Raw genomic sequence first — 14,224 nt, forward strand, 5'->3', positions numbered from 1 at the left:
GCTTTGACTGGAACAAGACCGCTCATTCACAAGATCTAAATGAATTTGGTACTTTGTCCTTTGTACTGTCAGAGCAGAGTGGGAACTGCTTTCTCTTAGAACACATTGGAATGGGCTGGCATTGAGTGATCCAGTTCATCAATTTCCCGTGCAGTGATCTTCACGTGTAGTCTTGTTCATTAAAATTTACAAATAAATATTATCAGAGCAGGAGAAAGAATACCACTGAGTCTGACACATTCTCAACTCCCTCCTCTATACCTTTCTTGATCGTGGGGGTACTGAGCCATTTAGTCACCTCATAGTTTTTCTAAATTCTATTATAGACAGAGGAAGAGAACAAAGAAATGTTAATTTCTTCTCTAAAGAACAAAATATTTAATCTGGACTCAAACTCTGGTTCTCAGTTTCTGTGTCACGTCCATATCAGTTTGCCAGGGCTACCTAGCAGTCATGCTATAGTAGGTCAAGCCTGGCTCTCAGAGAGGTTGGAAGTGCAACATCGAGGTTTCTGCTGGGCACATGTTTTTTCCTGAGCTTTCCCTTCTTGAACCCCAAACAGATGTCTGTAAACTCTGTCCTGCTATGACATTTTGTTTGAGTGCCATCCCAGGTCCCTGGTGTGTCTACCTTCTGATAATACCACCAGGCATAAGGTCTACTCTTATGAACACATTTAAACTTTGTTCTTGAAGTAACCTTTCTCTAAATCTAGTTAACACTGGCACCAGAGCCTCAACCTATGAATTTGAAAGAAGTGCAAATTGGTATCGTAACTGTGCCAATTACGCACACATCTGTGTGTAGCGCGTTGAATGCAATGTTCTTGCGATAGGTAGAATGAAGTTTGGACGGCTTAGCCTGAAGTCCAAAACCCAAGACTGACACTCACATATTGTGCTAACAGTGTTCACTTTCTTACCCCCAGGGCTTCCCTTTTACACTGAGAGTCAACATGGCTTCTATGTTGACTGTCCACCTCTTTAGCGTTTTTCTAAATTAGCATTTATTCATTGTACAAAATATCGGGCTTCCTAATCGTGCATGTACAGAATGTACTTTGCTAATATTTACACCCATTACTCTCTCTTGTCCCTTCCACACTCTGGTCCTTACACACACACACACACACACACACACACACACACACACACACACACACACACACACATACTCATATACATGCACTTTAAATAGAGACTCTTTTCATAAAAAAGAATATACAAGGTATTTGTTATGGCTCTGGCTTATTTCACTTAGCATTATGGTATCTAAGACTAGCATTTTTTTTATACAAAGGACATAATGTCATTCTTTATAGCTAAATAAGGCTCCCTGGTTTATATATTTTCCTCATGTGTATATTATCTGTTGCTGAGCACTGTCCACTCCTTGGTTCTGTGACTTGAACAGCAACAGACAGTGTTGTGCAGATGCCTGTCAGGGTGCCTTCGAGACCTCTAGGGATATTCCCAGGCTTGTTGGAGCTGGACCCTAGTCATCCACTACTTTACGTCCATTTAAATGGTCAGCACAAGTGAGAGTTGCCTACTGGGGTTTGCCTAAAGGAGGCATTGCTTCTCTGTCATCCCTAGATTGAACATTGTAGAGATACATATAAGGATAAAATAAAAGATAGGGAAATAAAATATGCTATGAAGTATTGACAGACATTATTTTTCTTAATATTAATATTTTTTGTTTTATATAATTGTGCCGTGCATCAGCCCAACTGAGCGAAAACCACTTTAGATTCCTAACTATAAACTCTAATTCACTGTTTGAACAAATTTTATTCAGTACTTTTGCAGGCCATGGTTCATGATAGATGTCTTGGAAAATATATATTCCAGACTTTATACATTTTCCCCTTACATTTAAGCCTTGCAAGAACTGGGTTCTTGCATTAAATATGAAAAAAATAAAATAAAATCTAGTGGCTGCTATTAAGTTACCATCACTTGTTATCCTGTGACCAGGGAATGCACAGAGCGCCACTCACACCAGGGCCCCTTGGATGGGCTTTAGTGCTGTGCAGAGACCAAGGTTTGGCCTTCAGATGCCTCCGGGGGCTGGCTGGCCGCCCTGCCCGGCCCCGCCCTGCCGGCTGCTGGGCGCGTGGCGCAGAGCGAGCAGGGCAGCCAAGACCCCATCGCCGGCTGCCACCGCGCCAGGTAGACTCTGTAGACTGAGCTCACACAGGCACAGGCTTTGACCGGGCGGGCGTGCCTTGGATGCTGCCTCCGCGTCCGCAAGGAGACGCGCAGATCTCACGTCCCAGTGCGGGTGTCTCGGGAGTGGCCGTGGCTTAGGTTGGGCGGCTCCCTAGGCACGCACGTCACCTTGTTTGACAGCCTCCTACTAAATCAGAGAGCAGCGCCGGCCAGGAGCCTCGCGCGCGTCACTGGCAGCTCCGGCGGATTAGAACTCGCCTCCTTGCTCCTCCCTGCAGTCCCGTTTAAAGTTAAGGCTGGCTTTAAGAGAAAGTTGAGTGAGCCTAGTATCTTCAGCGCTTTCTTCTGCGACATGGTAAGTGAGGAGCTGGCCTTAACTGGTCTGCTGCCAGGACCTGGGGGCCCTGGAAGACAGTAAACTGCATTTCAAATATACTCCTCTTTGGGAGATGCCTTTGTACTTTCCAATTAAAATAGGCACCCCTTTTATTCTCTGTTCCCGTTCTTTGCACATTTGCCTCCCTACCCCACCCATTTGCCCTCACCCCGCACAGACTTTCTTTCCCCCCCACCTGTTCCTCCAGCTGATGCCCACATTTGCAAACACTTAGATTGGAACTGCTTAGGAGCCTTTGGGGTTTGTTTTCCTCTCGGGTGTCAATTGCATAATAGCTTAGCTCTGATTCCAATAATAACCTCCGAAAAGAGTCTACAAACATACTTTTAGAAAGAAAAAAAGAACACAGCACTTGATAAACCTTTGGCTGCATTTCTTTAGGCAACGGCTGCCCAAGCTGTACTCTAAAAGTTCACTCGCTGGGAGCAGAGCCCAAGTGTTAGTCTAGAGACTCAATGATAACTTAGTTTTATTTTCTTACTCCTCCTCTTCTTCTTCCTCCTTTCCTTCCTCCTCCTCTTCCTCACCCCTCCTCCTCTCCCTCCTTTCCTCTCCCTCCTTTCTGCTTTCTCTTCTGGTATCTTTATTTATGTTATGTCTAAGAAAGTCTTCAAGGCAGCAACAGACTGACAGTGTTCAAAAAGTTTGTTCAAACCTGTCCTCTGTTGCCACAGATGTCTTTTACCTGATTAAACATTGACACATAATTAAGAGTGGGCTGTTGGACAACTTAGGGCAGCCTGCCTGCCCTGCATGGACATTTGGAAAGACCATATCTGAGGTTTGAGGAGTGAGTGGGGCGGGGCAGGAAGGTGTTCAGTGAATCAGAACACAGTGCAGAAAGCATGCCAGGAAGCTACTGGTGGCAAGAGAACTTGGAAAGGGTACCAAGCTTTAGTGATGGTGGAAACTAGAGCACACTGCCTTTATTCTCAACTTTTGACATGGAGCGACAGTAGGACCCAGTGACTGTAGCTGAGGGGAAAATGTATGTAATCACCTCTGTATACATAGATACCTATATATGTATGTCCATCCACGTATCTGTCATCCAACCATCATGTTGAGGTTTGCTTTGTTGCTACGTATTGTGATGCTAAATTCCGTACCAGAACATCTAGCTCTATGAGTAAATTACAAGCTTTTGTTGTGCAAACTTCGTCCTTAATTTAAAGCTATTGGTTAAATAAAACTGGCCAATTACTAGAAGGATTTGAGTTACCTGGTTGGGACTGGAGAGGCTAGAGGAGAGAGGAGAGCTGAGGAGGAGAAGGAAAAAGAACAGGAGGAGAGGAGGAAGCCTTGGTGAGGGGAGATGAGCCATGAGCATGTGGCCAGGAGAAACAGCAAGTATCTGGGGTACACTGCTGGGGAGGTAGCCAGGTCAGCAGTTAGAAAATTACATTAGGTGCTCCCCCCACCTCAGTGATTGTCAAAGCCAAATAAAATAACCACAGTCTGAGTCTCATTCATTTGTTAGCTAGTTGGGGATAAGCTTAAATTGGGCTTCCTATGGTATAAGGCACATACCTGGTTCAGATTCCCAGTCTAGGAAGTTAGTTGCTATGATACCATGCAGAAGTGTTCTCTCTCTCAACACATTGCAGTCTGTGATCCTTATCTCCCAAGGCTATTAGAAACACAATCAAGATGTTTCCTACAGAGTTACAAATAGTTCTTCTATTTTTGAATCTTCTTTTTATTTAATTTCTGGGTAGCTTATGGGTTGAACTGAGTACGTATAGTAGGAAATAATCTTCTGATGTTTACTCGCCAGGTCCATCCAATGCTACTTACTCTGGGAAAAGGCCTTAGGAAAGTACTGGGTAATTCAGAGATCCTACTCCCTTTTTCTTGTAATTGTAACCACAACATGTATTGTTGGACCTGTAGTTATCACCTTCATTGTTTGCTTCACCGCTTATCATTTCTCTGTTTCTCCCACTCTCTCCCTCTCCCACCTGCCGTCATGCCATCCCCACATCCCCACCATGCTGAATTTTACAGAACACCATTCTGCCTTGCCAAGATCAGTATTTTGTAGGAGGCCAGAGTTCTAATTGCCCGTATTCCACTACCACGTCAGAATCTGGTGTTGACGTTTCCAAGGAGACTTGGGTCTCTTTCTGGGCTGCTGGTCTCCTGGACAACTCTGAGCTCCAACAGGCACCACATGTGTTGGGTAAGTTGACTCTTATGCTTCCCTGTGAGAATGGGCCTCTTCGCAATCCCCATGATAGGGCTGAACTGCTACAGAAAAAGAGATATTGTAGGGAATTCGAGTAAGCCCCCAAACTCCTGCATTTTATGGGATAAATCTGGTTGTTCTGTACTCATCAACTAGGAAAAATGAAAGTCTTCCCTCTTCTGTGTTAGATAACTTGTTATTCCCTACATTGTGTAATTCTTAGGGGTTTCCAACTCATGGATTAACTTTGGGTCTATAACAAAGTTTCATAAACAGCACATATTTGGAGTCAAGGTATCAGGTGGAGCATTTATTTAGTAATTTGGTGAGATCCTTAGGACCTTGAGGAAAAATCAAGAATGAGTAACAATGTTTATTTCATAGCACAGATTCTGAGAACAGTACTACGTACATAGAAACAACCGTTTCCCTTTCACATGTGCACTTCAACTTTAGAATGATGTCCGATGTTGATGGAAATTATACAGAGTACATTGGGCTGGCGCTTATGCATATTAAAGGGATTTCTATATTAATGTGTGGTTTCTGTAAAACTCTCAGGCACTACCAAATCAAAGACCCATGCATTTACTCCGTCCCAAAGTATTTTGGAAACTGAAATGTTTAGGACAAGATGCTGAAGCAAAAACAAACACATAAGGCACGGAAGAAGTTGTTCAGTCTGGTCTTTTTATTTATAAGCAAAAGCAGAAGTAGAATGTCTCAGGATGTGAACCCAAGTTTTATTTTTATTTTCTTGCTCACCATTGTGATTTAATACTAAACGTTTCAGCAACATTATGCTAAAACCAGCCCATGTCACAACTGAGATTGTGCGAGAAACAGTTTTGATTGCTGGGTATAGTTGCTGTAAATTATGAAAAACATAAACCTTTTTGAAAAAAATTAAAATATACAGATATGAACACTTGAAATAGATCATGTATAATTTGGTAGGGAAATCTCCATGAAATTGTTCAGAGAAACAAGAAGCATATCACTGACGTAACTGGCAGTAAGAGCTGGGAATTTGGCTAGGCCATGGAGGACTTCTGCACCATATACAAGGTCCTTGTTTAAGTGTCTAGCATTAATTAATAAATAAGCAGATGCTGGAAAATGTTATCATACCATAGCATAAAATTCTCAACAAATTCTGCCCTTTCACAGGTCACAAGTAGGCAGAGTGAAGTTGAAAGGCAGCTTTACAATGTAGGATTTGATCACAGAATTAAATATCATCAAATGCTAAAACTCAGAAAATATCATAAACACGAGAAAGGATTGGTAGAACCACAATATTGTGCCTAGTGGAAAGCAGGGTCAGTCAATATTCCTATGAGGTACTGAGAGGGAAGACGTAGCCTGTATTCCCTTAGCCAGCAAGCATGTACATCCCACTCTAGGTGCTGAGCTCTCTTGAGAGGGCATCTTTTTGGTCACTTTTGCAGGCAGTCCATAAATATTTCCTCACTTCTTTCTTCCGACATCTTCGAAACGTGTCTTTTCCTGTGTAAGAGAGAAGTAACTAAGTCTATTAAACACTCAAACTCATTCATCGAGTTTTCAATCACACAGTCCTGCATGTGTTCATTCGTTTTCTGTTTTCACATAGAATCGCCCAGTGGCTTCAGTTTCCCTGTTCCTGACTCGTGTTCATGGGAAGAGACTGAGCTCTCATCCCAGCTCTACAGAAATAAACAGGTATGGATAAGTATCCAGAATATTGACACTATCCAAGTCCATAAATCCCATTCTTTCCTGAGTCCCCCCCCCTTTTTTCATATTGATTTTTAGTTTTATATCATTTCTACTTTTAAAAAAATCACAGTGGCTCAGTGTTGTGTGTCCAAAGAGATAATGGTTAGATGAACAAACTCACAGAAACAGTGGCTCCAAGAAAGCCAGTGACTGACCTCTCAATTCACCATTTTTTTTTAATATTATCTGTGGAATATTTCAGCAGCCCTACTCTCTGGGCTGCTGCCAAGAGCAAAGAAGGAATACAGTAATGTTTCCAACCATAAACATAGCTCATCTTTGAGAGGAGGGATGATGATAAACGTTTTCACTCCAAAGATCACTCCTTCTCCAGGTTTCATTTGTGACTCTTCCTGAGGAGCAGTCTTATTTATTGCACACACAGACAAACCAGTCTGGTGCTGGTGTGTGTGGGGGGGGAAGCAAGGTCACAACACCTCTCTCTCTCTCTCTCTCTCTCTCTCTCTCTCTCTCTCTCTCTCTCTCTCTCATAAACGTGCAAGGAAGGAGTCCAGTCAAACCTTCTTACTATCCTTCCTATGTTTAAACAGTTCCGTGTGGCTCACTTTCCTCCATACCCACCTAATTCCCTGTGGTTACAGTTTTGAGAGTCATCTGATCTCTCTAAATACTTTGCAATGAATGGAATATTCGGTGCACAAAACTGAACAATCAGGTGGTAGGGAGTGTGGATTTAATTTAGGACTCGGAGGAGTAGGGTTCTTTGAAACTATGTTCATAAAACAAACAAGAACAATCAAGTTTAAGAAGGTTGGGGAGCAGTGAATTATTATTAGGTTACAAAACCAACACCTGGGAGCACCCTTCACCTTTTTGTGCTTCCTGCAGCTCCAGGATACTCTACTACAGAAGGAGGAAGAACTTGCTAGGCTACATGAAGAGAATAATCACCTCAGACAATACCTGAATTCCACTTTGGTTAAACGTCTGGAAGAGAAGGCCAAGGTATGTAATTATCTGTCTTACAAGTTCAAGACAGTGAGTTGACAAGGGAATCATCACGTAATACCCCATGACTAAACACACAATGTTTACTTGAACAAGGTGCCTACATGGAACTTAATAGGATCGTTATCTAGCCTTCATGATATATATGGCTTCAACAGGATTTTTATATATACCATCTCCCAGAAGTTTCTAGTTTCAATTTTTAACTAGATATCATCAAGGAAGTTGTTTCAGGACACAAGTTAGAGGAATTGATGACCCTGGTGTTATTAAATGTGGAATATTGGAGTAGAAATCAAGTGAAAAAAATGTCAATAGTTCAAAGTATGTGTTAGATGTTAGCTAAAGTTCTTCCTTAGGGCCTGTCTTAGTTAGGGTTTTATTGCTATGAAGGGACACGATGACCATGGCAACTTTTATAAGGCAAAGCATTTAACTGGAGTTGCCTTTTACAGTTCAGAGATTTAGGACATCTCCATCTGCATCCCAAGTCAGCAGGAAGAGATTGCCACACACATCCTCCAACGAAGCTACCCCTACTTCTACAGGGCCACACTTCCTAATAGTGCCACTCTCTATAGGCCAACCGTTTAAATTCCTGCGGAGTCTCAGGGGCCATTATTATTCAACCCACTACAGGGCCTTTGTTATCTTAATTTGTAAATGGATGGGCAAAGAGCCCTGGTGGTGGGGGGGGGGCGGGGGTGGGCAGGGTGCGGGTTGTAGAGACAGTTAAGTAAGTAAAGCATTTTCAGGCATCTTTGAAGAACTGAATTTAGACCCTGGAGAGTTCCCATTAGAAGTTTTGGTATTCGTCTGCATTCCCGGGAGATTACAGGGAAATTGAGGAGACCCTTGAATCCCACTGGCCAGCCATCCTGGAAGATCTGTGAGGGACTCTGCATAAAAATATAATGTGAAGAGTGATAGAGAATGACACCTACCCAACTCAGCCTCAGGCCTACACACACACACACACACACACACACACACACACACACACACACACATACCCTTCCCCCGCCCACCTGTGTCCCCACTGGTGATGAGGGATACACCAGCATTCTATCTTTCTTCCCATTTTTCTTGGACTTCTAAGTGAACTACTTTAACTCAAGGATACATATCTCACCTTTAAGCATTTTTGTTTTTCCTTCTTTTATTTCACATTTCAGTTCGCATTTGCCCTCACTCTCATTAATGTATCGATCATCAGTGATCTCATTTATAGACAAACTATGACATTAATCTAAATTTGATGCTACCACCTGTCTTTTCAGTTCAAAGAGTCACTAAATTTGATTTCTTTGCAATCTATTTAGCTTTGACTAAAACACATTTTTACAGTTGCTACTCTGAAATCCTAACATTGGTTATTAATCCATAAAAAGTATTTTATAAATTTATTAAAGTGATATTATCTTTAACCCTTTTGATATCAGGTCTCTAAATTTAGAATAATGAAACACATCACATAGGATTATTTTGAAAGTTAATATAATAAAAGTAAGAGGTGGTTTATAGTGTTTAAATCTGTGGTTCTGTCTAGATTCAGATGAATGAGATTTAAATCTAGGCTAAGGAGTACTCAGTCAATCACTCTTATGACTATGTCTTACTTTATTTATTAATCACTTTGATAGCATCTGCATCCAACGAGGAAAAACATATAATCAATGGTTTATAAATGATGGTCCTATTTTATTTACTTATAAATAAGTTTTATAAGTGACACCTACTATTAACATCAGCTTTTCCTTCTCTTAGTTGAAATCTTACAGATATCTGCTTCCTTCAACTTTTAAAGACCGAGTAAAGAATGTGAATTAAAGTAGCAATTTATTAAGAATATTTATGCAACAAACAGTAGCTAATTGATTAGTTTTACTTATGCGGAAATCCATAAGACATTCAGCCCTTTTCCCTAAGTAATCGGGAGAACAGTAAGTATCTGCAGGAGGTATAGTTTTCCAATATTGCTTTTCCAGAAATTGTTGTCATCGGATGAGTTTTCCAAAGTGTTTGGAAAACTCAGGAAAGAGAAGAGGAAACCCAAAGAACACAGACACCCCCCTACTGAGATTCCCCAGTCCAAAACTGCCAAGAGAAACCTCTCCACGGAGTTTACTAACTGTGAACAACAACCTGGGCCCCATGTGGACCCCTGGGTTCTTCAAACCCTTGGGTTGAAAGACCTCAACACCATTGATGACACCCTACCAGCTAACTACAGTGCCACCGCTGTCGCCTCTCATCTCAGAACAGTTCCCAGTACATCCTCCCAGTTTGTACACGATGAAGTTGGCTATGCTAATGTCCCCAGAGACCTACACCTTGACTATGTACATCAGAGAACGCATGCCTCACATACAACCTCCACTCACCAGGATGATTGTTTCAGTTTTCCTAGGCTTTCTAATCCTCCAGTAAGGGTGCAAACTCTTCCTTACCACACTGCAGATGTGTCACCCAACAAGACAGAGGTGGCCTTTTCCACTTCTTTGAGCCCTCACTGCAATGTGAAAACGCATTCTTTCCACCAGGGACAAGCCTTTGTGTGTCGAGATGAGGAGGGAGGTTGGAAGTTTACCTGGGTCCCTAAGCAGACCTAGTGACTCCCTTCTTCTATCACAGACTACTGCCAGGATCTCCATCTACGAAGACCTCTTGCATAAGGACTTGACCACTGAGAACACAGCAGCCCTTGCCTGCCTCTTGCCACTGCCAATATTCCTTTAGGTTACACATGTAAACTTGTAGCGTATGGTTGTTCATAAACCACACTAATGGGTCTGCTCTTCCTTTACTCATATTTGACCCATTTACATGTTCATACCTGCTGTTGGCCTTCTCTCATTGTCTGGTGCCTGGGAATATATTTTCTAATTACCGGTGCATTTTTGTTTTTCTGTTTTTGTTTTTTAAGACAAAACTGTTCTTTTCCAATTATGGCCAGTTTAACAGTATATCATATTCAGTCAAAGTGTAAACCTGGCTTCCATTCATCCTCTGCTTGTCTTTATTTCTGAAGGCTACATTTAGAGTGAGTCCCAATTCTCTTTCACATACTTGCCACTGGATGTTTACAGATGGGGGTACTGCCCTTTGGCACTACTGAAGACACAGGGTGGATGTGAGTAACATCATATCCATGGAAGATCAAACAATTAAATGTACCATAGTGAGTGTCTCTTAAACAAAGCTAACCTCACTGATAAGCAATACCAATGACAGATTACAGCAGTCAAAAGAACTGCATCTGCTTTAAAGTGTCACGTGGTATATTAATCTCTATTGGCAGCTAACATTGTTTCTTTGAGCAATACGGTACAAACTTCTTTGAGGGACTTTAATTTTTTTTTTTTTAAAAAAAAGCAAGGTTTCCCAAACTATACAGAGCCTGACAACTGTTTCACTGGAACAGTAAGTTGATGTTGTCTTACCCTTGTTCACCCTTCATTCAGCAATTCCACCAAAATATTTATGGAATACGTAGTATCTGTGTTGGACAAGGTACAGTGACATATGTCCCAAGATCAACAACAGCGCCCCAGTTAACCTTGAAAAAGCTATTTGATTTGTGTGAAGGTTTGACTTTTCTGACTCTAGATTACAGGCAGAAGACTAGGAAACCACTAACATTCTGAATGTTTGTGTGGGTTCCATCAGCTTCAGTCCAAAATAACATCCCAGCCTATTCCCTTTAATTTTGGTAAGTGATGCAGGCATTGCATAGGGTTTATATACAATCAAAACAAGAAAAATGATGATAAGCAATCTATTTGTAGCATCACCAATTCTGTTCTCATATATTTTTCAGCATCAGCCAGTTTTGTGTGTTAGTGAGCCTGGTAGAGAATCATTTGCATCTACCAATAGATACGAATTAATTCTCAGACTGTGCATAGGTTGAATGCAAATCCTAACAGCAAGGATTCATCCTTTTCTAGATTAAAGAAATGTTCCCACGTGTTTGTTTCCTTTCCACCCTGTTCTTGTCAGAATTAATCATACATCATGGACATTCACCTGTACTGTCTGCACACAGTTCATTACTATTTCTTTCTCCATCATCCTCCTCATCCTGTCACTTCACAGAAAGCACGTCTGAAATGTCTACTGACTGTAATTTTTTTGTTAGAAAGATGTGCCTTTGGTTTTTGGTCTTTGTTCTCTGTTTTAGTTTGATCATAAAATTCAAAGAATCTGTGTTATAATTTCTATCGCTAATCAGTTTTGTTTACTGGTACTCACTGGGGTGTTTTCATAACTTATGGAGCGATAGAACTTTTAAAAGCTTCCTTTTCAAAAGAGTTCCTTTTACATTTTAGTATCCACATCCCTGGTGGGTAATGTCAATCTCATTTTAGAATAACAAAGTGAACATTAGAATAGATTGTGTGTTACTCTGCTAGGAATTGTGTAAATAACACAATTACTTTGAAAGTCGAATACACAGAAAATCAAATTGGCAAACAAATATTTATGTTACGTTGTTTAAGCACTGTATTGTGTGATGTATGCCATGAAGAAATACTCAAGTTCAGCACAGTATTTTGGGACACAAAGAACAGCCACATACACATCACAGCTTTGAGATCATTTCACATCAACTTTGTCTCAGCCTAATGTATAGAAGTTACATCCCATTGATAACTTGTTTAGATGTATAATATAAAAGGTGGTAACAGAGGGATTACCACATAGTTTTTGCAATTATATCTTGAAATTTCTCATATTTATTTGAGTTACATATAGACTCTCATTTTGTTGATGTGTAAGAAATTCCAAATTTCATTATGTGAGTACATGTTCTGACTTTTATGGGTTGATCTTTCCTCTCCAGCCATCCACTTAATATTTTACAAGGTAAAGTGACAAATGAAAACCCTGTCTTTTGCTGAATGGGATGGGCACTTTCACATGGTAGAAATGATTTCCAAAAATAGATATCGCTCCTTCTAGGTTGTAACCATAATCTTCTCTATTTGCACTAATTTTGTAACATGTTTATAGCTGGATTAGTATCGTTGGGACTTAGGGTTACTGATTGTTTCCTTTTTCCAGGTATATAAGTGAGACTTTTGAATAATCTGTGGCCTAAAAGGGATCAAATGCTTAATCAGTGCAACTGTCTTAAACCTACCTTCACAGGAGAATTTGAATCTAATGTTGATTTTAATCATATTAATAATATTATATTAATTATTCAAAATTTTATATAATGTATTTTGATGACTAATATCTCCAACCCCTCCCAGATCCACCTTCTCTACCCTTACAAACCCAATATCTTTGCTTTGACTTATTTATGAATCAACCTGATAGGTTTAGTTCTTATAATATACATTTATGGCATACCTATGTTTTAAAATATGTTTAAATCTTCATTTTCTTAGATGGACATAGACATTTGGTTTTAATTCTTACAAAAATATCTATAAATGTCAAGAACAATTTACTTCTTGGAGTGTAAATGCTAAGATTTTTTTTGATTGGAACTATTTCTAAGTATATAAGTCAACTTTGTAATCAATCTATGACCAATAAATTACATAACTTATTTTATTGCCTTTTGACTCTTATTTTGGAAATGATTTGCAGTGAGTGGAACAGTGTTCTAAGAAAGAGAATTTTGAACCTATTTCTGCTATATATTTTGCATCATAAAATAGGTTTTCCTTTCCAAATCAGTTTTTTAAAAGCACAATTATTAACAAGGGAGAAACTGTTTACCTGATATGACCTATGACAGGCTTTAATGATGATATTAGGATACAACATATTAGCTGCAAATGGGAAGCACCACTTGAACATGTTTCATCAAAGGCAAGGAAACTGCTGGCTCTCAAGAAGGGCCATCTGCTCCAATGGGAACTAATCCATGTTCAAGGTTTGGTCATGGCAATCTTTCCTGAGAGAGGCTATAATTGGGAGCAGATTCTTAAATTGAAATAAAGAGGTGCTTGCACAAACAAACATGAAAGAACACAGGCTGTGACAAGTTCTGTGAATGTAAAAGGCAAGCTTCATCTCATAAAACACTTTTCTGATCTTCTCACCTATAATTGTCCCAAATGATAGAAGGAAGGTGGGCTTGGCCAAGTGGAATAATTAGCTGACTAGAATTATTGCACACAGAAACTGAGCAGTGTCCCAAGCTTGTGATCTATTCTAGACCATCATTCACAAGGAAAGTATTAATATTTATCTGGCAGGAATACACAGAGATTTTTTCAGTGTCAGGATTTTATTTTATTTTTGTAGCATCATTTGATTTTGGGGGGGTTGTCTTGGAGAAAACTGACTGAATTTCTCTCTGAATGAAACTTAAACAAGAATATAATGAATGCAGCAGAACAGTAAATACTTCGATTATGGTGGGTGCTTGTTAGGGGAATAGCAGGATATAAATGACATGAAGGGAAAATGGGATAAACAGACTCCCTGAACAATATAGACAACTGCTGCTTTTCCTTTTGGTTGATGGAGAGAATCTTTTGATGAAGAGGCCATGCACTTCTGATACAGAACTCAAGGATCCATGCTGACCTAACCTGAAAGCCTTTCTTGGGAACTAGCTTTCATTGGAGTGAAGGTGCATGCAAGCTTCCCAGGCAGGAATGCAACTACTAGTCCTACCCAGCTGTAACACCGATGAACCCCAACAATGGCCTCACAGCACCATATTCCCAAGTGCAACAACATAACGTTATACCTTGGTGGTAGCCATCA

General features: G+C 40.3%; 1 protein-coding gene across 2 annotated transcripts; it reads left to right on the forward strand.

Annotated features, from left to right (window-relative positions):
* Positions 1-520: 520 nt before the first annotated feature.
* Positions 521-13,053, forward strand: Gmnc (geminin coiled-coil domain containing). Of its 2 annotated transcripts, none has more exons than XM_006248531.5 (5): positions 521-2,529; positions 4,579-4,753; positions 6,375-6,463; positions 7,370-7,486; positions 9,478-13,053. In XM_006248531.5, the coding sequence occupies exons 1-5, from the start codon at positions 2,527-2,529 to the stop codon at positions 10,099-10,101; spliced, it is 1,008 nt and encodes a 335-aa protein (XP_006248593.1). In that variant the 5' UTR covers positions 521-2,526; the 3' UTR covers positions 10,102-13,053. The 2 variants fall into 2 exon arrangements, with proteins under 2 accessions (XP_006248593.1, XP_038944876.1); XM_039088948.2 differs by having other exon boundaries at positions 10,124-13,053.
* Positions 13,054-14,224: the final 1,171 nt, after the last annotated feature.

Source organism: Rattus norvegicus, chromosome 11 (assembly GCF_036323735.1).
Source record: "Rattus norvegicus strain BN/NHsdMcwi chromosome 11, GRCr8, whole genome shotgun sequence".
In the NCBI taxonomy this organism is placed as follows: Eukaryota; Metazoa; Chordata; class Mammalia; order Rodentia; family Muridae; genus Rattus; species Rattus norvegicus.